Source organism: Gavialis gangeticus, unplaced genomic scaffold, assembly GCF_001723915.1.
Source record: "Gavialis gangeticus isolate Ggan-Ray unplaced genomic scaffold, GavGan_comp1, whole genome shotgun sequence".
In the NCBI taxonomy this organism is placed as follows: domain Eukaryota; kingdom Metazoa; phylum Chordata; order Crocodylia; family Gavialidae; genus Gavialis; species Gavialis gangeticus.
In genome coordinates this window covers 42,721,738-42,747,239 of record NW_017728995.1, presented here as the reverse complement: position 1 = coordinate 42,747,239, position 25,502 = coordinate 42,721,738, and the positions used below count along the sequence as shown (strand labels likewise).

Here is a 25,502-nt window from a genome sequence, read left to right as displayed (position 1 = left end):
CCACAGGCTGGCCACCCCTCCTATATAGACTGGAGCTTAAGATACTATGGCAATGTTTGCACTAAAACACATGACAATAAAATGGCATTTAAAACAAATTTAATGTTACCAATCAAACTGAATTCCAGTGGTCTTCATTGATGGTTAGCATTGTTGTTGTTCTTCACAGCCTACTGCTCAATACAGAGCAGAAGAATGTAAAATACATTCCATAGTATGTTTTATTTGGTATTGTATGGAATTGCACAGAAAATTATGTTCTCATATATTTCCCTGTGATGCTCATGGCCTTGTACCTAGAGCCCTGAAATCCTGCATTTGACAGGACTTTCTCCATTCCTTGGCTAGGAGATAATACTCCTGTGAAAGAGATGCATGCATTTTCACAGAAACAGGAAGCAAAGAAATTATTCAAAGTAACTCTTGCTAATTTATGTGTATAAATGATCTAAACCAGTGGTTCCCAATCTGTGGTAAGCATACCACTAGTGGTATGTAGACAACCTCTCAGTTAACAGATTTATTATAATTACTTTATATGACAAAATTTCTGGTGGTACTTAAGGTTGAACTGAAAAATCTGCTGCCGGTATTTAAGGTTGTATTGTTTTAAGTTGGTGGTGAGCAATCTGTCAGAGTTTGGGAACCACTGATCTAAACCTTGTCCATTAAAATGTTGCCCACAAGAAAGTAATATGCAGCTATTTATGTCTATAGGTGAAAGTAAAGAAGAGAGGACCTTCCGAAACTGGATGAATTCTTTGGGTGTAACTCCATATGTTAACCACTTGTACAGGTAAAATTTTGATTTCTGGGTTTTTTCTTTAATATTTAAGCATCAATTAAGTAAACATCTGTAGACCACAAGGGGGAAAAAACTGTATCCAGAAAGTAAAGTAGTTAAACTATAAATAATGGAAATTAATGTTGCCTAAATTAGTAATAAAAAAAGAAGTAAAAATCAAATTGTGAGCCTGTCTTACTGAATTTACAAGTAGTGATACTGGCTAGTTGAAATTGATTGTTGATATTTATCAGTCAAACCTTCTGGTTTGAGCATTACCTGAAACCTGATGTGGAATGTGAGGAATGATGATACCATTGAGATTAACTGTTTTGAGAGAAGTTGGCTTCATACCACAGAAAGCAGTATCCGTTTCTGCAGCAAATTAAACATGTTAAGAGAATTAGTGTAAAGCATTACATTTATAAGAGGCAAAGTTACAAATACCAGAAAAACGATATTCCCATAGTTGAGCATTAGTTGAGACAATGCTATGACATGATTAAAAGGTTGATTGTTGCCAGTACCTTATCTAAGGTAGTCTTCTACCATTCTACTAGTGGAACAATCTTGGAAGGTCCTGCAATGGAAAGTTGTGCTGGACAGGGAATCTAAGAAGCCTTCACTTTCACCTGTGAAAAGGGCATAATGATACCTAAGCTGCCTTGCAAAGAATACTGTGAGACTAAGGCCTTGGTAGATGTTTGTTACACTTAAGATACGATTAACCAGTTAATCAACCTCAAGTATTAACTTGGCCATTAATGGTATGATAAAGCAAAGAACAAGTTTACTTAAAATAGTTGCACCTAAAGTGGAACATGGGGAAAGCCTCTGCCTCAGGAGGACATTGGAGCTCTTAACTCTGGTGCTCCTTCAAGACTGGGAGTTCCAGCAGCTGATCAGTGCTCTTAGTTTTGGGGCACTCTGATGCATTCCTGAGGCTGGGAGTGTTGGTCAGGTGACTGGTGCTCCAAATTGGGTGTGTTACACCCCTGGGTTTGCTACTTGCCTTGTGCTGGGACTTAGATCCCCCCACTGCACTGCCAATAGGGCACAGTTGTTCAGATCACAGATCGGATCCCATCATGCCTTTAACTGAACATCTGCCAGGGACCTAAATTAATGGTTATAATTTTTTTACCATCCTTGGAAGAAATATAGAGAAGTGTAAACTGTTATCCATTATTTTAATAAATCATGCAGGAAGTTAGGATAATTTTTAAAACATTTGGAACTACAATGAAAATGTAGATATTGGCACAATAGTTGGAGAAGAGTTGCAAGTGATATGGCAGTGTTAAAAATTTTCTTAAGTCTTTTCATATTCTAGATCACTGGTTCTCAAACCTTTTTTTTGTGGACTGCTTGAAAATTGCTGAGGGTCTCGGTGGACTCCTTAATAAACTTGTTTTTGTTCTACAAATCAAAGCACACAACTCATATTTTAATATCAGTAGTCTTACCTTACAAGTACAGATATTCTCTATTGTTCTGCAACCTTTCTGCAAACACCTGAATGGAGCTTGTGGACCACAGTTTGAGAACTTCTGGTCTAGATTAATATACTTGTTTTGATTAATCTTTTAAACTAAATCCACCTCTGGCAGAAACCAAGTATGAAAGTTCAGAATGAATGAAAGCAGACGGTTATATTAAAAATGGTTTGGCAACCTCAGCTATAATGGTCACTTCCTCACATGAACTTATAAATTCAATACCTGGGGAAAGTCTGTAGTTTTATTAATTACATTTGAGAGCTGAGAGAAAAAGACAACTGAAGAATTAATATAATTTAAGATATGGGCAGGGTCAAAGACTAGAAGGTTTGAATGTAGAGAAACGTTCAAATTCTGTGCCGTTTTTATTTGAGTGGATATTTGTTTTCTCACTCTGTTTTTTAGCTTCAAAAATTCACTTGCAGGAGAAACTTAATATATTCAGTGTAAACATACATTTCTATAATTAAAAGCAGTTGTTGTTCTGCCTACTCTGATTTAGGGATCTTTCGAATGCCTTAATAATTTTCCAACTATATGAGATGATTTGTGTGCCAGTAGACTGGAACCAGGTCAACAAACCTCCATATCCTGCACTTGGTGGTAACATGAAAAAGGTCAGTGTGTGCTTTCTGGTGTCCTTTCTGCTCTGACCCAGAACAGTGCAGGGCAAGGTTGGAGCATTTGCTACAGTAGCAAGGCTGCTGCAGCATCTTGCCTTGCCCCGCTCTACACTAGGTCAGTTGGGTAGCACAGGTGGCAAGGGGAAGCTGGAGGGGTCAGGAGCCAGGAATCAGGCTAGGGAAAGCCTCTGCACACCTCTGGCTTCTCCTTGCTTCTGACCACTCAGCTGAGCAGTAGTTTAAAATCTGGAGAAGCTAGGAACCAGGTGTGCTTAGGGTTTCCCCAACTTGGCTCTCAGTTCCCTCTTGCTGCCCAACCACTCAGCTGATTGGCAGGCAGTGGTTTGAAACCTGCCATGTGGGGGGGGGTGGTCCCTGAGCCTTGATCTCACCCTGTAGCTTTCAAATTGCCTCCCTACTTCTCAGCTGGGTGGTGGGGCAGGAGCTGAGTCAGAAACCCACTCCTGGCTGCCAGCTTCTAAATTCCTGCACAGCTGGGTGGCAGGGCGGCAAAGGAAAGCCAGCAGAACTGGCAAGGGAAGCCCAGTTGGGGGGGAAAAGCAAGGAATAGTGGCTGCTGCTGCTCCCCTCACCTCCCAGTCTATAACAGGAGGAAACAGATACCCCCATCTAAAGATGATGTGGGGGGGTAACTCCAGTCTCAGGAAGGCCAGGAACCTTTCCTAGCTCCACTCCTTTTGATCCCCAGGAGGATGTAAACCAGTAAACGTTCAGTCTCCCAGGAGTAATTTAATCCTGGTTGTTGTTGGGTTATTTTGCTACTGAAGTTTACATTTTTGCTTTATGAGAAGAAACCTGAACATTTACATGCTTTTGGTTTATACTGGGAGAAAGGCAACTTTCCTGGTTGAAACTGAAAGTCTGTACTTTAATAACTCTCCTATCAACCCAGTGTTGGTGTGGGTAAAGTTAGGGTAAACTAGATCACGTTATGAGTAGATTCTAGGTCTGTGTGTGTTAGTGATAACATATTTTTTCATGTACATAGAGGTTACACTTTTTTTTTTCTTAGATTGAGAATTGTAATTATGCAGTGGAACTTGGGAAGACAAAGGCCAAATTCTCCCTAGTTGGTATTGGTGGACAGGACTTAAATGAGGGCAATCGAACTCTGACCTTGGCATTGGTATGGCAACTGATGAGAAGGTGAGGAGTTGTTACAGTTGTTATATGCATGCAGAACTTCTACATCTTCATTTTTAAATAGTGGGAAGTCTTTCACCTGTTGGCAGTCAAGCTGAAAGTCTTATTAGAGAGCTAAACTCCACAGCTGTAGTAAAGATTGCAAATTATAGGTGTAAATCAGTGGTGCTCTGACTCCACTAAGGGGTGGGGAGGGGGGAACGCCCATGGCCCAGCCCTGTAGAAGGTAAGTAAAGGGAACATGGTCCAGCCCCAGCCTGGCCCTGTGGGGGGAAAGAGGTGTGGTCTGGCCCCATGGAGGGAGGGGGCTTGGCCCAGCCCCAACCTGGCCCCTGCATGGGGGGAGGAAGGGGGCTTGAGCCAGCCCCAATCTGGCCCCACAGGGAAAAGAGATGTGGCCCAGCCTGGTGTGTGGAGGGACATGGCCCAGCCTCATCCGGCTGCAGAGGTGTTCAGGCTGTAGCTGAAGTAATTTAATTTGCTTTGTTTTTTTTCAAATTAAAACATTGGGTATTTTGTATTCCTACCATTTTTCATTATGGTAGTTAATGCACCTAAACAATAAGAGAATAAACTTTTGGCCTCTTTTTAGGTCAATAGTCATAGGTCTACAATATCTTCTGTCCTCATAAGCTGTTTTTTCTTTTGACTGGCTTCCAAAAACACCACTGACACCAACAAGTGAGACTACAACACTGCTGAAAGCAATTTAATTGTATTTCTTTATTGGTGTCAGTGGAGCTTTGACAACTTATATGCACACAAGATTTGCTTCATACTATGGAATTTCATAAACCTGCAAAACTACTGAGAAAATATACTACAAATAGTAAACTGACTTGGAACAGAATAAAAATTATGTGGATCAAAGGATGGTTTTCTTAGATATCCTGAGAGAATAACCTTTTTCTTTTCAAACATCGTTCAAAATTTATTTCCTTTTTCCTCTGCAGCTTAACATGCTACATGGATGGAAACAAAAATGTTTCAGGGGGTGTACACACACACGTACACACTTTGGTTTTTCTTAGAAAAAATTATGACATAAAAGAGAATATGAGTTTCATTGTTCTCCCTCTGTGGTATTTAGTATGAGGCAGTGATTGAAACTAGAGGTTCCTATTGCCGAATTGAGATCTATATATTTGTTAAAACACAGTCCAACTAAAAGGAAAAGCAGGAAAATCCACAGTATTCTGCTTTATGTTCTGGTATGTTGTTTTCAGTAAGAATTTGTAATGGGGGGCCGGCTTGGGACTGGTCTCCATGTGGCCCACCCACCTGTTCTTGGGCTAACCACCTGCTTTCTTGCCCACCATGCCTTGGTCTTTGATTGATTAATTAATAGATGCAATTAAGTGGGAGGCTGCCCATTTTCTGCCCCGCTGCTAGAGGCAGCTATCTGCAGCTCTATTCCTTCCCTACACCACAGCCCAAGCCTCACAGATGGCATCTAGGTGTTCCTGTCATCACCGGCCCCACACTGGGCCCCAGACTCCTTCTGATTGAACCCCAAACAGATTCCCTTCATCAGGCAGCCTCATCTGCCTTCATATAGGCTATGTAGCTCCCTGAAGCCATTTTCCCCTCTCAGGTGTGGTCCCCTCCTGGGACTTTTGGTTACCAGCCCTGGCCCACCTCCAGGCCAGTCAAAACCCCTGGCCCTTGGCTCTGGGGCATCCCTTGCGGTGGGCCCCTGGCCCTTTTGACCGGTCTGGTCCTGGCCCCAGCATGGGTCAGTCGAGGGTACTCTCTCAATCAGTATTCAAGTCTCTAGCCCCTCACTCTCTCTAGGGGTCCACCCCCTGGGCCCTACACATAAAGGGGGAACCCACCCGGTGGTGGGGGCTAGGGGTTAAGGCACCCCAACCCACCTTTCACCAGGGTGGTAACTGGCCTGGCATTTCCTGGGGGCTCCCATGCCACTGATAGCCCCACCAGGCCACCCACTCCCAGCAGGGTGCAGTTTTAGGTCATGCCCAGGACCAAGAGCCACCTTACCATACCCTACAACTCCTCCCTTACTTCCAGATGAAACTTGGCAGCTCTCTGGCCAGGCCATGTTGTTGCCTGACCTCCAACAGCCAAACTGCCTTGTTTATGTGGGCATCACTGAGCCTAAAATGGCTGCCCTTATTAGGCACCTGGAGGCTGCCAGCTCCAGGGCCTTAAAGTGGCAGGCATGCACAGTGCCCTGCCACAAGATTATTTTTATAAGATGAAGTGTAATTGTAAAACCACAAAAACGGTGTGGGGATTCAGGGATGAAGATTACCTAAAACTACTTTTTAACTTACTTTTGGAAGTGACTTGATTCCAGAATGATGAATCCTTTCACTTCATTTTGTGAAACTAGTGATGGGACAAGGAAAATAAATATAGAAAAAAATGTGACAGTGAATATTAGAATCTGGAATGTTATTTTATTTTTGTGATAGTAATAATATAGAAGTAGAAAAATAGAGTACCAAAATAATTAACATAGCAAAAATTAAATGTAAAGATGAAAACTTTGGAACAGAAGAGAATTATAGAAATAATTTTTAAACGACTTTTCCTGTTACAGGTATACTTTGAAAGTACTATCAGACCTTGGAGAAGGGGAAAAAGTAAATGATGAAGTTGTTATTAAATGGGTTAATCAAACACTTGCAAATGCAAAGAAAAAAACCTCAATTACCAGCTTCAAGGTAAGTAAAAAATTATATGAGGAAATAATGGTGCATCAACTAACTTCAGTTAGTACAATAGGACTTGGGTTTGGAATACAATGTGTTGTCTAAAAGTTTACAAAACTGTCTTGAAAACTTTTTAAAAAATCAGACGAGTCTCTGGTTATCATCATGGTGCCCTGTGACCAGTGGGGTCCCCAGAGGCTCTGTTCTTGGACCCATATTGTTCAACATCTTCGTTAATGATGTGGACATTGGAGTCAGAAGCGGGCTGGCCAAGTTCGCTGATGACTCCAAACACTGGGGCAAAGCATCCACACCAGAAGACAGGAGGGTGATCCAAGCTGACGTGGACAGGCTCAGCAAATGGGCGGACGAGAACCTGATGGTGTTTAACACCGAAAAATGCAAGGTCCTCCACCTTGGGAGGAAAAACCTGCAGCATCCTTATAGGCTCAGCAGTGTTACGCTGGCTAGCACTATGGAAGAAAGAGACTTGGTGGTCAGTGATGACCACAAGATGAACATGAGCCTGCAATGCGATGCTGCAGCTACTAAAGCGACCAAAACGCTGGCTTGCATCCATAGATGCTTCTCAAGAAAATCCTGGGACGTCGTTCTCCCCTTGTACTCGGCCTTGGTGAGGCCGCAGCTGGAGTACTGCATCCAGTTTTGGGCTCCACAATTCAAAAAGGATGTGGAGAAGCTTGAGAGAGTCCAGAGAAGAGCCATGCGCGTGATCAGAGGTCAGGAAAACAGACCTTACGACGACAGGCTGAGAGCCATGGGGCTCTTTAGCCTGGAAAAGCGCAGGCTCAGGGGTGATCTGAAGGCCACCTATAAGTTTATCAGGGGTGACCACCAGTATCTGGGGGAACGTTTGTTTACCAGAGCGCCCCAAGGGATGACGAGGTCGAACGTTTATAAACTACTGCAAGATGGATTCAGGCTGGACATAAGGAAGAATTTCTTTACTGTCCAAGCCCCCAAGGTCTGGAGTAGCATGGAGATGCTTATCTTGCTTGGATCCTATGACCCCAGCTGACTTCCTGCCCTTTGGGCAGGGGCTGGACTTGATGATCTTCCGAGGTCCCTTCCAGCCCTATGAAATCTATGTAAGATCAACAAGGTCTAATTTTTAAAAGGGCTTCTAATTTGTCTATAATTTTCACAGCACAAATTGCAGCAACTAAACACCTCCCTCAGCTGTATATGCAGTTGGAGGGCTTGGGCACTTAGTAATTTTTGTGTACAAATTTAGAAGACAAGTTTGAAAGTGCATCCTGGTTTGAAATGGGTTCTCAGAACTTTTGAAATGTTTCAGCCCTCTGGAATTATTTTGTTTCTGGGGTGTAGGAGAACCAGCAGAGGGAGCAGGTGGTAGCTAACAAACCAGTCACTGTTTTGTGCTAGCACTGGTGCTGAGAAACAGCTGACCTAATAAAATAGATTGATGTCAACTTGTGCTTCATAAGGGCACTGGGCTAATATATTTCCAAAATGAATAAAGAGAAAATTGAGAGACAAAGTTTATACATCTGCATTTAAGAGGTGTCTCATCTGCAAAATCTCACGTGTCAAGTATATCATCACCTATCTTTTTAGAAATGATGGACTAATAATTACACAGAGAAATACAACTGCATTTTAAGTATGCAGCCTCAACACATGTTCAAATAGTTAGTTGTCTATCTGGGCCACAGCTGGAAACACAGAGCCCAAAAACTGAAAAGCTGGTTGATGTGGCAGTGGTAACTACTGAGAAATGTTTTGGAAGTGTCTTATTTTAGATCTAGGATAATATTACTTGAGACATTTTTTCCCCATTTAAATAACTGTTCTTAAATAAATGTGTATGTTTGTAAAAGAGTTGTATTTTTCTTCCTAGTCTTGGGTTAACAAAATGAAATCGCATCTTTGTGTAAGATAAAGAGGGTCACAGGTCACTGAAATTCATTGTAGACAGGAAAAGTGGAGTTATATTAGATTAGCACCTGCCCAAGTAATTAAAATTACAAAGATGTTATGACCTATGAACTTGGGAGAGATACTCATCAGTTTAATCTATTCAAATAAACTAATGAAGTGCTACATTTAAATGTACGGAGAGCTTGGTGGCAGTATGGGAATTAGGGTGAACTTGAAATATTAGGATTAATCTGATGGTAAGGGCATCACATGAATTACATGCTGAGCCTCCAAGGGAATGGAGCCAACTGCTTTACTGTTTCAGCAGTTCCTGCTGATAGATCACGTGATGTCATCCTACTCCAGGCTGTTCATCTGCTTTAACAATTGGAAGGAATCACCTGCTATTTTAAGGATAAGAAAAAGTACATTTCAGCATCTTAGAAACAAAATGCAGAACTCTGGGGCTAGTTCAAAGTACCATCTGAATCCTAAAAATAGACAAGACCAAGCCATAAACTGGAAATAGTTCCATTAGGAGTAGGGGATATAGATGCAAATATACTCACAGAAATGTTCAGGCATGAGTTTTTTTAATTTTGGGATATTTTAAAAGTGCTTCTACTGCTTAGGAATTTTTTTTAACTTAGAACATTTATTTACAATTAAAAAAATACTAATTTGAAGCTGTTGCTCTGTAGATCCCTGCATCAGATGTTTTCCCTCTTTAACTTGTAAAAGAAGAGAATCCTTCCTGCACTGCTGACTTAGTTTGTGCCCTAATTTTCAAAGCCCAATCCTACTTCAAATTAGTATTTTTTTAATTGTAAATAAATGTTCTAAGTTAAAAAAAATTCCTAAGCAGTAGAAGCACTTTTAAAATATCTTATGCACAAACTAAATCAGCTTCATCAGAGGACCATTGTTAGGGAACACTGTTAGGCAGAGATGAGAAGGAAGGCCTTTACTGAGAGTTCAGGAACAAACCATCCCGATGTGCAGGAAGACTAGCAAGTGCAGCAGAAGACCAGCTTGGATTAGCAGGGAACTATTCAGTAAACAAGATCACAAAAAAAGAAGTTCATAAGTGGAAACTTGGACAAAAAGCTAGGGAGGAGTATAAGAGTATTGCTTGGGCATGAAGGAATAAAGTTGGGAAGGCCAAAGTTCAATTGGAGTTGCAGCTAGCAAGAGGTGTGAAGGAGAACAAGAAAGGTTTCTACAAATATGCCAATAATAAGAGGAAGATCAGGGAAAGTGTGGCTTCCTTACTGAATTGGGGAGGTGACCTAGTGACAGTCAATGCAGAAAGGGCTGAAGTACTCAGTGGCCTTTTCACCTCAGTCTTCACAGGCAAGGACAGCTCCCAGAGTACTGCATTTGGCAGCACAGTTTGGGGAGGAAGTGAGCAGCCAACAGTGAAAAAACAGGTTGGGGACTATTTAGAAAAGCTGGATATATACGAGTCCATGGGACCAGACAGGATGCACCCAGAGGAGCTGAGGGATTCACCAAGGGCAAGTCATTTCTGACCAACCCAATTGCCTTCTATGGTGAGGTGGCTGGCTCTGTAGATGCGGGGAGGCCGGTAGATGTGGTATACCTTGATTTTAGCACAGCTTTTGATACGGTCTTCCACAACATTCTTGCAGGCAAGCTAAGGAAGTATGGGCTGGATGAACAGACTGTAAAGTGGGTAGAAAGGTGGCTGGAACATCAGGCTCAGAGGATAGTAATGAATGGCTTGATATCTAGTTGGCAGCTGATATCAAGTGGAGTGCCCCAGAGGTCAGTCCTGGGTCCAGTTTTGTTCAATATCTTCATCAACGACCTGGAAGATGGCATAGAGTGCACCCTCAGACAGTTTACAAATTGCACCAAGTTGTGGGAAGTAGTAGGTACACTGCAAGTTCTGGCTGGGATTCAGAGTGACCTAGACAAATTGGAGGATTGGGCCGAAAGAGATTCACGTGAGGTCCAACAAGGACAAGTGCAAAGTCTTTCACTTAGGATGGAACAATCCCATGCACCAATACAGGCTGGGGCTGACTAGCTGAGCAGCAGCTCTGCAGAAAAGGACCTGGGGGTTACAGTGGACAGTAAGCTGAATATGAGCCAACAGTGGGCCCTTGGCTAGCAGCATACTGGGATGCATTGATAGGATCGCTGCCAGCAGGGCAAGGGAAGTGATTATTCCCCTTTAGTCAGCAGTGGTGAGGCCACATCTCTGGAATACTGTGTTCAGTTTAGGGCTCCCCACTACAGAAAGGATGTGGACAAATTGGATGGAGTGCAGTGGAGGGCAACAAAAATGGTTTGGGGGCTGGGGTATATGACTTACGTGGAGAGGCTGAGGGAACTGGTCTTATTTCTTCTAGAGAAGAGAAGACAGAGAGGATTTAATAGGAGCCTTGAACTACCTGAAGGGGTGTTCGAAAGAGGATGAATGTAGACTGTTCTCACTGGTGGCAGATGACAGAACACGGAGCAATGTTCCCAAGTTGTGACGAGGGAAGCTTAGGTTAGATACTAGGAAGAATTTTCTCACTAGGAGGGTGGTAAAACACTGGAACAGGCTACCCAGAAAGGTTGTGAACTCCCCATCCTTGGAAGTTTTGAAGACCTGGCTAGACAAAGCCTTGATTGGGACAGTGTAGTCAGGGATGGTCCTGCTTTGAGCAGGGGGTTGGACAAGATGACCTCCTGAAGTCCTTTCCAGTGCTAATTTCCTATGATTCTATGATGCAGCATGATTTCCTGGAATAGGAGTCTACAGAGTATTACAAATTGCTGTAGATATTACTGTTGGTTTGTAAAATGTCAACTTTCCTACTGTGGCGTTAAAATTTGCTTGAATGGGTAGCAGTGCATAGCTGCATTGGGGAATCAGTGATGGCATAACATAGCACAAGTTTACATTCCTTCTAGAGGGAGGGATCAGAAGACTTGTAGAGCCTGAGCTCTGTAAATGTGATAGGGGGTGAGTGATATTTGAACTTCCTTTTATAGAATTGTATAATATTCTACAGAGACACACAAGATATAATTGAAACTTGAACTGTTTAGGAAAAGATTAGATACTCCAGTTCAAACTAGCAATACAGAGAGGCCATAAGGCTAGTTTACCTGGTCAGATTAAAATGTCCCCTGGGTAACACCAAGAATTGCTAGGTGATATAAAATCCAGAACACTGCTACATTATATCACTGGATCTGCCCGATTTAGTCCATTCTGGTGGTGGCAGCCAGGCAAAAATTGCAGTAGATCTTAGGTCACCTTTGCCTTCCTCCCTGAATCCTAAACTGAGCCCAGTTCAATAGTCCCCAAAGACTAAGCTCCCAAAATACATAAACTGTAAGAGTGAGGAAGAATCATTTCACATTACATCAATGTACTCTTTTAACCACTAAGATGGTCAGCATTGTATAGCTTGCACATAAATAAGAATAGGATGCAAGATTAAGAAGGTGCTAAAAAATTGTTCCTTGTCATTAAAACAAGCTATTTACATTCATTTAATAGCAGAAATATAGAGAATGTAAGGAGTGAAAGAGGAAATGCATGGATTGTGATCTCTCTGAAACTCCCACAGACTTCAGAGCAACTTTTACACAGGCAAGGAAAACATAGTTAGGACTGATATAAGAAAAAAAGGGTAGAATAAAACAATAATGTATCTTATTAACTTTATTTAGAAGTAGATATGGTTGCTGTAGCTTTTTGGGTTACCTGACAAAAGTTCTGTTAGGATGATCAAAATATATCTGTTAACTTATGTTAATTAAATCTTTCTTCTAGGACAGTTCTATTAGTACTAGTTTGCCTGTCCTAGATTTAATAGATGCCATTGCACCAAAAGCAATTCGTCAAGAAATTGTCAAGAGAGAAGATCTTTCTGATGAAGACAAATTGAATAATGCTAAGTAAGCTGTTAAATATTTTATATTTTCTTGTGCAATGAACAAGTTTGTGATTTTTCTTATACTTTAACACACAGATGTATGAACATAGATGTATTCATGCTTTTAAATATGAGGACATAACATTTTAAATAGTAACATTTTAAAAACTTTTTTTTATGGCAGATTAACAGTAGTGACCAAATTTACTACTGGCATAACCTGGCAACGCTGTACTGAAGCTGCTGATATTAATAGTCCAACTCAGCTCACATTTGTGTGTACACGTACACACACACACACGTACACACACACACACGTACACACACACACACGTACACACACACACACGTCAGTCTCAGACGCAATAAATGTTTAGCGCAACTGTTAATACTTAATTGTTCCATTACATTAAATGCATTTTCCACTACAATTGAAATATTAATTGGAAATAAGTATCTCAACCTTTAATTAAATATGTTCTTATTGCATGTCTCAGCACAAACATAGTAGATACCAGTAAAATAATTATATCATTTTCTTTCTTGTTTTTCCAAGATATGCCATTTCGGTTGCTCGAAAGATTGGTGCCCGCATATATGCCCTACCAGATGATCTGGTAGAAGTGAAGCCAAAAATGGTTATGACGGTGTTTGCGTGCTTGATGGGGAGAGGACTGAACAAAGCAATATAGCAAAGATATTTAATAGTATTTTTCCTGCCATGCTAATAAGTATGATGAATGCCTCACAGTTTACAGAATTCGGAAGTTTTAATGGGTGCAAAACCAGAGATAAATTTGTATGCTCAAGTACAGATAGATAATTAATTACATTTTAATAACTTGTTTATATTTAGTTAAGGTTTCATAAAATATGATTTATTTATGGGTTAATCCTTTATCCAGAATACGTGCATTACCACATTAAGATTACATTGCTGTATTGCTTTTTTTAAACAAAAAAAGTCTTGTACATCAATTCTAGCTTGTACTGTTTTCATAGCGTGAAAAAGATCCCCCGCTTTTAAAATACTGTTTCAGGATCTGCTGTGACATGATTTGATTTTTGTGGGTGTTATTTCCATGTGGTCATATTTGTGCACAAGTGCATTCCAACACTATTGTAATCTCCCAAACTGCACAAAAATCAGCATGTACCTCGATAGGTCTGATCCAATTCCTGTTGAAGTCGATCAGAGTCTTGCCACAGAGGTTAGTGAGGTCAGTCTGTGATTTTGTGTGGAATTTACAGTGATATTTCTCATAAAATTGTTCAATGTTTTGAATGGGAACAAGCTCTTAGATGTATGTGATAGTCTGTTTTCTTAAAAAGCAAGAATACATTCACCAAAGTGAAGAATAAATTATTTTTATGACTTCTAATTTAAGAAAGAAACAGAAAATAGTACACCAAAATGTAACAATGTCATTATTAGAATATTTGCATAGACTTAACCATTGCAGTTGGAAAAAATAGGGGAAATTTCATAAAGTATTCTATAAAAAATCAGTAAAGATAGCAGGCCAGCCCAGTTTGGGGACTTGCCTTAAGTGTAACATTTTTTAAATATGCATCTGTCTGTCTGTCATTGCTTTTTATGCTGGAAACTTATAAACTGTACTGGCTTCTGGCAGTAAAGCTGTATTTCTTAATATGACTCTGAAATATGCATTTGTATTCTTGTTCTGTAGTTATAAATTTTAATCAAAAACTGGAATCTTTAACTTTAATAAAAGTAATTTTTAAGATGAGCCAAATGAGATTGAAATTCTGAACTAAATCCTCAGTAAATATAGAGTCAAAAATATATAGAAAAGTCATTTTATCTGACAAAAACTGATATACAAACATTACAAGCAACTCAAAGGCTAGAAATAGATATTGCCAAATTAAGTAGATCAGCCGTGCTAGGAAGTGTCCAGGCACAACTGATCTGCTTCACTGTGGGAAAACGCATTTTCCTGTCAACTGATCTTGTGGGACAACAGGCAACCTGTTCCCCACTTAGAGATGCATCCACCATGCTCCCCGTGTCAAATTCACTCCAGTGCCATCCTAGGGCTGGGACCACCAGTTAGGATGGCACCAAAGTGTCAACTGCTTCTCCTCTTTGACACAAAGAAGAAATATGGCTTCTGTCTTTAGTGCATAAGAGGATTCTGGAGAGTTCAGAAAATTAGAAATGGGCTACAGAACCTTTGTGTGTGTTCTGCTAATTCACATATACCTCCAGACTATAATATGAAGCTATTTGCGTGTGATAATTACCAGATTTCTACCATTAGTTCCAGGCAAAAATATCCAAAAGGAAAGCCAGGAAACTGAATGATCTAGCACAAAATGTGTGACAGTTCAGATTCATACAGAGACAAGCATATCAATGGTTGGAAGACCTTATTTGCGATGTACAGAATCTAGAGGTTTTTCACTCATCCTTCACACTACAAGAACTAATTCTTTGCAGTATCATTGTCCACATCTTGTAGGTTGTACAAATATTTCTCTCTTCAGGACTCGCAACTGGTTGCTGTACAAACTAGGGCTGTGTGAAGCTTCAGTTGCTGATTCGATTTGTCGGAGATTTGGCCCGATTCAACAGCTGAATCTCCAAACCTGAATCTAATCGGGAGAGCCTGTCATCTCTCTGAATCAGAACCCTCCGAATCAATTCAGAGAGATTCAGACATAGATACAGCTTTATATGTTTTTTTTTCTACATACATCAAGGTACCAGGTGGCTTGTGAATGCTGAGATGGTCGAGTGTATGGAGCGTCCCTTGAATCGGGTCGAATCTGAATCGAATATGGCCCGCTTCGCACACCCCTAGTGCCAAACCCTATTGTCTTGTTATAAAGTACTGCTCTGCCATTGTGATGTGTACGTATGTATACAGGCATGTGTGTGGGGTGCATGCATGCATTTTGTGGGTGTACGTACACACACACACGCACACACACGCACACACACGCACACACACGCACACACACACGCACACTTTTTCTTTGTTTACCTCATTTATTTTGGTGAAACTGAAGCTTGCTAAAACTAATTGCTTTGACAAGTTTGTCTTGAAATATTCTCAATATAAGGAGCCTGACATCAGAGGTTATTAAGTCTGAGGCTCCAGGACCTGAAGGCAGCAGAATGGATGGTGTGTAATCATCTGAAAGGAATCTGCATTTCCAGAGTAAAGTTTCCTCCAAGGAGTACAAGTGATTCCACTAATTGAAAATAATAAAATAAAAGTAAAACATGACCCCAGTCCCCCCTCTTCCCCAAAAAAACCAAACAAACCCCCAAAATGAAAACAGGCCAGACTGATTTATGTGAATCATTGTAGTTGAGGTAAAGTTAATTATATATTACATCCACGGAGGATCTGGCTTCATGCCTCTGAATGCTGTGGACTGGCTCAGTAGAGAGAGATGTAAAGTCCTGCATCCCTTAGTAAATCAACAAGCAGAGGATAAGGACTTACCCCATGTTGAAGATGAACTTGAGTGAAAGACAGATCAATATTTCAGAAATATTTGTTTCCAGATTAGGAGCTAAACAGATGCATTGCACTTATCCTGAGGATGCCTTTGTAAACAATTTACTGCTTTTTGGCCTCTTCCTTGTGCATCACCTCATGGAAAATAAATTCGATTCCTGTCTTTCTACTTATGTTTTGTTTGTCCATAATTTATTCATAGGGAAAATCAAGAAAGCACTTACAACTCTTTAAAGGTATTTCTTGCTTGTGCTTTTCAAGCTCCCTTTCACTCTCTTCCTCCTAGCTGTTTCTCTTTCATCAGGTTTGGTTCAGTGTTCCTTAGCTTCCCTTTCCCCTTCTCTGTGTCCATGTCCCTGGATAGTTGTTCACACACCTTGACAACTGACAGTTCCATCACCCTTATTCCCTTCCAGTTGTGTCCTTATCTGATTTTCTCCATCTTCTGCCTCCTTTCCTCCACTGTTTCTTCCTTGCGCCTCATTCCCCATGACCAGGCCCACCCTGAGTCCAAATCCCAATTTAAGCAGATGCTCCTGGTATCCTGGTTCCTTTAGACAAACCCAGAACCTTGTTTCACTAGAACCTCGTCACCTCGCCCTCACCAAGGCTAGTAAACCAGTTAGAAGCAACAGAGGTCCCTGCTAGATGTCACATATACTCTGCAATTAACTGGTCAATTGTGCGAGAAATTCAGAGCCATACCACAAATTTTAAGACCAGCCACAAGCACAAACGACTTGTATTCCTGAGGCTGGAGGGACATGGTGACTGCCCACAGACGGTGGTGGTGATGTCGTGGGTGAGGTGGGCCAAGTGGGGATCGCCCACAGGTGACTGCAGCGAGAGGGGGTGGCAACCGGTGACTGCTCACAGATGCCAATGGCGGGATCGGCAGCAGCCACTCTCAGGTGGGGTACGTGCCTCCCCTACACGTTGCCTATGGCCACGAGTACAAGGTCAAGTTGCCGACCCTGACTGAAGCCATTCCAGATGATTTTTTTTCCCAACACAACATAATGTCAATTGTACTGTTCAACCCGTCCAGGGAATCAGTCTCCCGGACTGCTTTCAACAGCCATGGGGAGACGGATGCTGATCCCCGTAGCCTAGCGGGCAATAAGGGAGGGTTGGCAATCTAGTACAAAACAGTGATCACGCCATCAAAATGAGCGTGTGGCTATCACCAGAACCAACCGGCTACGAAGTTGGTATTTGAACACGTGGTTTTTACCCAGCTTTCGTTACAACGTGCAGCAGGGCCGCGGTCTCCCGCTGGGGCGAGGGGGGGAGCTCCCGCCGCCGCCCCGCAGCAGGGGGGCAGCGCAACAGAGGTGGACGACGATACCCACGGCCACGACAATGCAGCACCGCGCCTGCGTGGGGCGGGCGCCCACCCCAGCCGGGATCTGGGGGACTGGCAGGCCCTCACTCGCACCGCGCCTGGCCAGGAGGCCGCACCCGCCGCGGGGGATGGGGTGGGTTGCCCCGCTTGGGGCCAGGGCCGCGCGTGCGCAGTGCGGCGGGTGCGGGGTGGCCGCCATGGCCGCGCTGTACCAGAGTGTTGACCCCTCGGCCTCGGCCTCGGCCTCCCCCAACAAGCTCCTGGCGCTGAAGGACGTGCGGCAGGTGAAGGAGGAGACCACACTGGACGAGAAGCTCTTCCTGCTCGCCTGCGACAAAGGTACCGCGGCCCTCGGGGGCGGGGCCGTCCCCGCATGTCTCTGTCCAGAGGTCTGAGGCCGAGCTGAGAGGCCGGCGAGAGCCGGCTTCCCTCGCCGCCTGCCTCCACCCCCGTCTGGGGCGGCAAGTTGAAGGCTGTGGCCTTCTGTGGAGGATTTACTCTCGAATTTAACCATCGGATCCTTTGCTGGTGTGTTGTAAACTAGGCCTTTTTTTTTTGACACAGACCAACAACGGTATGATACCATAGTCCCCCGCACTTCAGCAAACGTATGCCCACAGCATAATATGTGTATTGTGTGTTTTATCGTACAGGCCTGCATGTGCGTATTTTGTAAACAGTAACTTGACTGACAGCGTTTGGAAGGCTGTGCCGAGTGAGGCTGTAAGGAGGCGTGGAGCTTATCCAGCTGCAGTGAGAGGGTTGGAGATCTTGGGTGGCAGTACCAGTGTAGCTCCATGCAGTACAGAGCTGCCCTGTCTGACACGGTTCAACTTTCACCCCTCCTTGGAGGCTACCTGGAAGCTGTTGTCCCCATTTTTTGAAAGTCCCATTTTGTTCTTTTCTGAATTCCATCTTAGGAAGAGGGGAGCGGACTCAAATGGCATTAATTTCCCATTTGATGGGAGCAGCTGTTGGCCGCTTAGCTGTTTGTCAGCGTTCGTTGTTTTGTTCGTGGATTATTGGTATCTGTGTTATGTCAAATGAAACCTTAGATTTATGAGTATGTACTTTGTATGTTATGTTAATTGATAAAATACTGCGGCAAACTTCAGAATATTTCCCAATATAACAAATCTAAGAGGTTTATATGATGCTTGTTTAGGTGATTATTACATGGTTAAGAGACTGTTGGAAGAGAACAGCTCCGGTGAAATGAACATAAATTGCGTGGATGTGCTTGGGAGAAATGCTGTTACCATAACCATTGAGAATGAAAATTTGGACGTACTCCAGCTTCTATTGGATTATGGCTGCCAGGTACAGAACTTTCTTCGTTTGACTGAAAATTTTAAACACACTTCTGTAGTATGCATATTTAGCAGGATGGATAAAAATGAATGATTTTTTTTTTTAATTTTAAAAAATAATTTTTTTTATTTAAATTGGATTTTTTTAAATTTAATCATTTTTTATTTTTTTAAATGCTTTAAAAATCCTATATAAAGGTATGTTAAAGCTCAAAGAGATCATCTTGGAAGAGGGATTTATAACTTCTAATTATATACTATTTAATGTAACCTTCTTAGTGAAGTATTATAAATATGTCACAACAGGCCATGGACTTTATTAGGGGCCCAATCTTATGGGGTTCCCAGAGGCTCCCCTATAGATTAGTAAAGATTAAAAAAAACCACTCTACCCAATGGGACTCAGTGTTCAGTGTAAAAGAACCCATTAAGCATCTCTGTGATGCTTAGATTCAGTTCTCGAACTCTGGATTTGTGTCTCCAGAGATAACATCCTTGTTAACAGCAGTGTCTGAAGATGAAGGAGACCTGATCAGCCCTCTTGTCTTTCTGCAAGTTAGTATACAGAGTCAAATCCTTACCTTTCTCTAAAAGTGCAAAGTTTCAAGAAGTTAAATGAATAGAGGATATCAAACAAAAAGAATGCACATTTTATGGAAAGCAATGATTAAATCGAGGCTTCCGGACCAGTGATTTAAATCTATTTGATTTAAATGAAATTCACCCTGATATTTTCCTCTTTGTTGTCATTGATTTGTCTTGCACTTTTAGAAACCAAGGGCAGGGAGTACTGCTTTAGCTATCAACTTTGTCCCTTTTCAGGGAGGGATTTTAAGTTTTCTAGGTCTGTCCTGTGTCTCTGATGGAGTTTTATTAACATAGTATATTTATTTATTTTCCTATATTTGGTTGTTCATACTTTAGAGTCAGCGCACACATTGTCTCCCAAGCTAATTATTATTTCTGACTATTGCAGTGCAGTTGCATACCCTTAAAGTTTTTAGAATACAATGGCACTTTGCCACTGGATTGTAACCATTAAGGTGTGTAAAAATTGGAGTTCTACTCCTTAATTCAAGCGCATATATATATGTGTATATATATGGGGCACTATAGTTCAGAGTTTGCATTCAGTGTATTGTAAAATAATTATTATGCTGAATTCTACTCTGAGCCTAGAAGTTAACAGTGGTATAATACATTTTCTCCATATAGTTCAGAATTTCAAACCATTCTTCCCCCTGCCCCTGTGTTGCAGTTAAAATAAAGCACAATGCAGAACTTTCTTTCTAGAGAGTAGTTTATATTGGTGCAGTGATCCTGATCTGAATTTTGCATTTTGACTTAAAAACTATATTAACCTCCTCATTCCTTGATTTCTTCTCTACTTTGAGGAGATGTTGGTCCTTGTAGCAATAGGTAGCTTTCCCTCCAAGCTTGATCTGTCTTTTGTGGCAGAGGGCCACCTTCCTCCAGGATCTTTTAGACAGTGGAAGATTGTCCTACCTAACAACACTTTCTTGAAATATGCTATTGCTGAGAGAGGATACTTCATGCCATGTTTCTTTCTTCCAATTTTTTAACCAAAAATTTAAAAGTTTCAAAGAACTTAAGGAGCAGTATAAATTGCAGTGAAAATTAAAAACTGGCAGGAACCTAATGGAAAGCTACCAGCCGTGGCAGCAAACCTGCTTTTACCGTTGTGGTCATGGAATCTGAGAAATAGAACTAAATCGGATCTTGAGAGATCATATAATCCATGTCCCTGTACTGGCATATGATTCTTTAGGTTCTTCAATTTAAAGATGGGTATTATGTTTGCCTTTCTTCAGTCCAGTATAGAAACTGCTGTCTTACTCTCACTTCCAAAAGAAAAACATGCAAATTGTTTGCTAAAGGTAAATAGAAAATGCATTTTTAAGGTTGCTTTCACAAATGGTGTATGCTGTTGAAAGCAACAATTAATCTGTAATAAAAGCTGAAAAATTAAGGAGGCTGGGAAAAATGTTCCCAAGCAACAGACTCGGTAGACTAGCATGGAGACTTTATAACACTGGACAGCTGTCATCTTATTTTTCTGGTTTGCCTCCTAGGTCAGGTTTTGATCTCCAGGCTGGACTTTGTGTGCATACCATTAAAACAGCAAGGATCCAAAGACTCTTCCTTCACCCTTCTTGAATGGCTTGTGCTTCTTTTTCATATTCCAGACAGTGTAAAATATGGGCACTGCAAATGGCTTTCTGCATTTGTCATTCTTTGGTACTTCTTGATAACATCGTAGCATCCCCTTGTACTCCCTTTGATCTTCAGTCCTGGAGATCCCTTAAGAAGAATCATTTTTAGCTTTTCACATTATGGTTACACAGGTTTTCCACTCTATGCTGTACGTGCGTTCCTGGAAAAAGGTGCATGACTTGAATTTACATAAAGGGAACCCACTTTACAATATAACAAATAGGGATACATTCCAAGACCTCGACTGTACTGACCCCCAGACCCATTTCTACCACTTTTACAAGACAGTTTTAGTACTCACCAATAGCAGACAGTACACACAAGCACAGGGTGGTGGTGAATGTTTAGTTGGTGTGAAGAGAGGGTGTTGAAGGGTCTTCAGTGTCAGACTCCACATCCTAGTAGGAGGTATAGGTGGGGTAACATCCATAGGAGAATCCATAGGTACGGCTCTCTCATCACCCTCCAACACCAGTGGCGTAGGGCTGGGGATAGCTGAGCGAGGCTTCAAGAACTGGTACATGGTGCACTGCCTCATTGATTGTTGGATCTGGGCATACACTTCCTTGTAGGGATCAAGGAGAGAGTTCAAACCATGATTGAATTGTAGGCTCCTGTTCAGGTTAGGGTCCAGATCCAAGGCAAACTGAGCAAGTCTCTCAGCCTGTGCAGAAAACTCTGCCAGCTTCTTAATAGTCATGTCCTTGACCTTGAGGACCACCTCTTGCTTTTGTTCCTCCTTTTCCTTATCAGCAGCGACAATCTCTATCAGTTAATCAGTACTTAATTCCTCATTGTGGGAGAAGATGAGCTCCATGACGTCTGCTTCCTGGAGGTCTGAAAAACCATCTCCTCCCACCTTCTGTCCAGGATCAATAACCTCTCGAACAGTTGTGCACAGTTTGGGGGACCCCTTGGAGACCATAACACATTCCTTCCAGAGAGGCTTCCAAGCACTGTTTATGGTAGTGGACTTCACTTCATCCCATGAAGCCTTAATGTTGTTGATGGCATCCCTCACATTGTATGCCTTCCACCACTCACGGATTGTTGGCTTGTTGGGTCCATCCGTATCCTCCAGCAGCTGGGAGATGCTCCTTCTTAGGTAGTAGGCCTTGAATATTGATATCACACCCTGATCAAGAGGCTAAATTAGTGAGGTCATGTTAGGGGGGGGAGGAACAGGATTCTCACATTGGGGTTGATAGTTTCTGGGAGTTTAGCATGTCCAGGGGTATTGTGAAGGATGAGCAACACCTTAAATGCAAGGTTAGCCTCCTTGCAATGGTGCTGTACCTTCATGATAAAATGTTGAGCAAACCAGTCCTCAGAAATTTCGCCTGTCACCTGTGCCTTCTTGTTTGCAGCTCAGTGTACAGGCAGCGTGTTCCTACTCAGTCCTTTTAATGCATGTGGGTTTAGGGAGTGGTAGACTATCAGTGGCTTACACTTAAAATCTCCAGCAGCTTTGCTACACAGTAGGGCAGTCAGCCCCTCTTTCGCTACATTTGAACACACTTGCAACCTTCTCTTCCTTGGACATGTATGTCTTAGATGGCATCCGCTTCCAAAACAGCCCCATCTCATGGGTATTGAAAACTTGCTTAGGACTGTACCCCTCAGGAAACTATGCAGCAGCATTATGATCAGCACTTGCAGATTCCTCAGTGATCTTATCACTCTGCAAGTTTGTACGTTCAAGGAACTTGTCAAACCAGCCTTTACTAGCCATGAAGGGCTCCTCAAGGCCATCATCCTTTTGAAGCAGGCAGCCATAAATTTGCAGGGCCCTACCCCTTATCACAGCAGAGGTAAGATTTATCTTCTTCTGGGTCTTATTTTCCACCCACGTCCTCAGTATATCTATCTTCTCCAACAGCTGGTTCCTTACCCTCGTTGCTATCTTGGCAGCAAGTGGTGTAGAATGCATCACCAGCTTCTGCCCAGTTCAAAATCTCCAGTTTTGTCTCCAGTGTTAGTAAAGTTCTCTTGCACTTCATTGATGGACCAGGGAGAGGGGTAGGAGATAAGCTAGTGGGACACTTAGAAGCCATAGCGGCTGCAGCTGTCCCAAGAGTTGCAACGTGCCTACAGTTGCACCCTGGGGCTCCTGCTGCAGCTGCCCTGGGAACGGCTGACACCACCTCCTGTGGGAACAAGCGGAGGCCCCAGGGGTACAGGGCACAGTGCAGCCCAGCAGATGCTGGCAGGTAGCATCAGTTGGTCCTGGGGCTGCTGTAGCAGGGGCTTGGGTGGGTGGAGACCAGCAGAGGCTCGGGAGGGTTGTGGCACAGCATAGCCCAGTGGCTGTAGGCTGCTGGCATCGGCTGCTCCCAGGGCTGCTGCAGCAGGGGTTGGGGTGAGTGGGGACAAGCTGTGCCATCCCTGCTGGGCCTCCACTTGTCCCCACTCACCCCAGCCCCTGCTGTAGCGGCCCCAGGAGCAGCCAATGACAGCTGCCTGCACCACAACACGGTGCGGCCCAGGGGCTGGGATGAGTGTGGACAAGTGGAGCCCCAGGAGGTTCGGGGTGCGGCGCAGGCCAGCATCTGCAGGCAGCTGGCATCAGCCGCTCCCAGAGCAGCTGCAGCAGGGGCTGGGGTGAGTGGGTCCCTGGCCCCATGGCCCTTTCCCTTCCCCCCACAGACTTATCTGCTGTGGGGGGGCACCTGTGCTGATTACATAAGACTTAATTTAACTTGCCTATAATAAATTTTGGGTATAAAAAGGGTCATTGCATAAGAGCAAATGTGCATATACAGAACCCGCATAAAGCAAGGGAAACCTGTACTCTAGCAATCAGTAGTGCTATTTTGACTGGATGAATGATCCTGTGTTTGAATCCTCAGCCTGTACATGTTGTGGTAGCATAATAATGGTTGCATTGCAGCATGTTGTTTTATTATGAGGCACAATCCAGTATTGGTTTCTAGCTACAATCAATCCCTGTACATAAATTAAGGCAATCGCAGACTTCATTACTTAAGAACAGTAGTTTTGAAAAAGCTTGGATGACTTTAGTTTTTACCTTCTATCATGATGCTTTTAAGATGCTTTTATTCTAAAATAAGTTAATCTCTTTCGAACATGTTGCCTATAATTGTTCTGGTATTCTTTTTCTTCAGCCTCATTAATTTATGGTAGCCTTTAATTACCTCTAGTTCTTGGTAATGTAGTCATTTGCATTGTTTGTTTGTTTTTTATTTATTTTTTTTAATTCTGTGACTTGATACTATCTAATTTAGTGTTACTTCAATTTGATCTATTTCTCTTTTTAGTCATCAGATGCACTTTTGGTTGCTATTGACTCAGAAGTAGTGGGAGCTGTTGATATACTACTTAATCATCGACCAAAACGATCTTCAAGACCAACTATTGTAGTTGAGTATTCTTAATTCATGTTAGCTTGGGTTGGTACAGCAGAATTGAGTCTTCAGTGAAACTGCTATTCAAGACAGCCTTAAATGAAGATTCTCACGTGTAAGAGCAAAATTTGGACCTTGTTCTTCACGATTTTTTTAAAAGCTTTTTATTCTTAGAGGCTTTTAAAGTTATTGATCATAGGCATCCAGTAGGTTTATAGGTGCCTAACATTTATTAAGGTTTGAATGAATGCTATCCTTATAATTACTGTATTGCAAACAAAGAGGAAAATTACCAGTACTTATCACTTTTGTCTTATAAATAATAGGCAGCACTGAATGTTTTGGTAAAACGTCACTGAACATTAAAGGCTTACCTGACATTTCTGTCTTCATCTTAAAACTAATTTTTTGAGATCCTGCTTCACAATCCTTAGGTATCCAGCTGCTATTAGACAATTATTGAATATAACATTTTTTAATTAAGGATTATTTTTAATATTGCTGCAGAGGTTGCACCTGTGTGTGAATCAGAAAGCAGTGTTTCTTCTATACTAGGATGAGGGGGGACACCCAAATAAGAACTTAACACTGACTTTTAATAAGGATGTAAATAGGGTAAAAGATACAGAATTCTAAACTCCTAGGAAAAGCTCTAAGCAATTTTTTTGCTTCAGAATAAGATTCCCTTTATGAAGTTCATTCCAGAAGAACACATTCTACCTATATAGAAAACATTTTTCTTCTAGCTTTCTTTTTTTAAGAGAGAATTTAAATGAGAAGAGAGACTATGAAATGGATCACATGACATTAACTTTTCTTTCAGCAGTCTATCAGGGCTCTCTCTCCAAGGTACAAAATTGTTGCAACTTCTGGTCAGTTAGCTCATGAAATAAGCATATCTATAAGTGAACCTTAACGTTTGATGTGTTATCAGAATGATCTTTGACACATCACTTTTTCCTCTCGGTTTTACTAAAATTGTAAGGATTCCAACTCTTGAGTATTCTGTGTTGGTACAATACAAAGCAGAGTTCAATGGTGATTGCATGCATCTAGTTTATGAAATACGTATTTTATTTTGTGTTTTGAGAGACTAAAAAACTGTAGAGGAAAACAAAGTCCTGAGTGAGCTGACCAGAACATTATCATCTCTAAATCATCAATATTTAAAAAAAAAAAAAAAAAAAAAAAAAAAAAAAAA

General features: G+C 42.0%; 2 protein-coding genes across 6 annotated transcripts in view; both read left to right on the top strand.

Moving 5' to 3' along the window:
- PLS1 (plastin 1) overlaps positions 1 to 14,843 on the top strand; it is an 87,671-nt gene extending 72,828 nt beyond the window's left edge. For both annotated transcript variants that reach the window (XM_019503563.1, XM_019503562.1), the window contains 6 exons: positions 718 to 796; positions 2,786 to 2,900; positions 3,940 to 4,073; positions 6,637 to 6,760; positions 12,450 to 12,574; positions 13,109 to 14,843. In XM_019503563.1, coding sequence (XP_019359108.1) covers positions 718 to 796; positions 2,786 to 2,900; positions 3,940 to 4,073; positions 6,637 to 6,760; positions 12,450 to 12,574; positions 13,109 to 13,244 — 713 coding nt within the window. In that variant the 3' untranslated portion in view covers positions 13,245 to 14,843. The remainder of the gene's footprint in view (positions 1 to 717; positions 797 to 2,785; positions 2,901 to 3,939; positions 4,074 to 6,636; positions 6,761 to 12,449; positions 12,575 to 13,108) is intronic.
- A 2,712-nt stretch (positions 14,844 to 17,555) lies between these two features.
- TRPC1 (transient receptor potential cation channel subfamily C member 1) overlaps positions 17,556 to 25,502 on the top strand; it is a 48,270-nt gene continuing 40,323 nt past the window's right edge. For 3 of the 4 annotated variants that reach the window (XM_019503559.1, XM_019503558.1, XM_019503561.1), the window contains exons 1-3: positions 17,556 to 17,730; positions 18,557 to 18,711; positions 24,215 to 24,316. In XM_019503559.1, the coding sequence (XP_019359104.1) occupies positions 17,589 to 17,730; positions 18,557 to 18,711; positions 24,215 to 24,316 (399 nt within the window). In that variant the 5' untranslated portion in view covers positions 17,556 to 17,588. Of the gene's footprint in view, positions 17,731 to 18,556; positions 18,712 to 20,806; positions 20,961 to 24,214; positions 24,317 to 25,502 lie in introns of those variants that run through there. The other variant, XM_019503560.1, reaches the window with a different exon arrangement.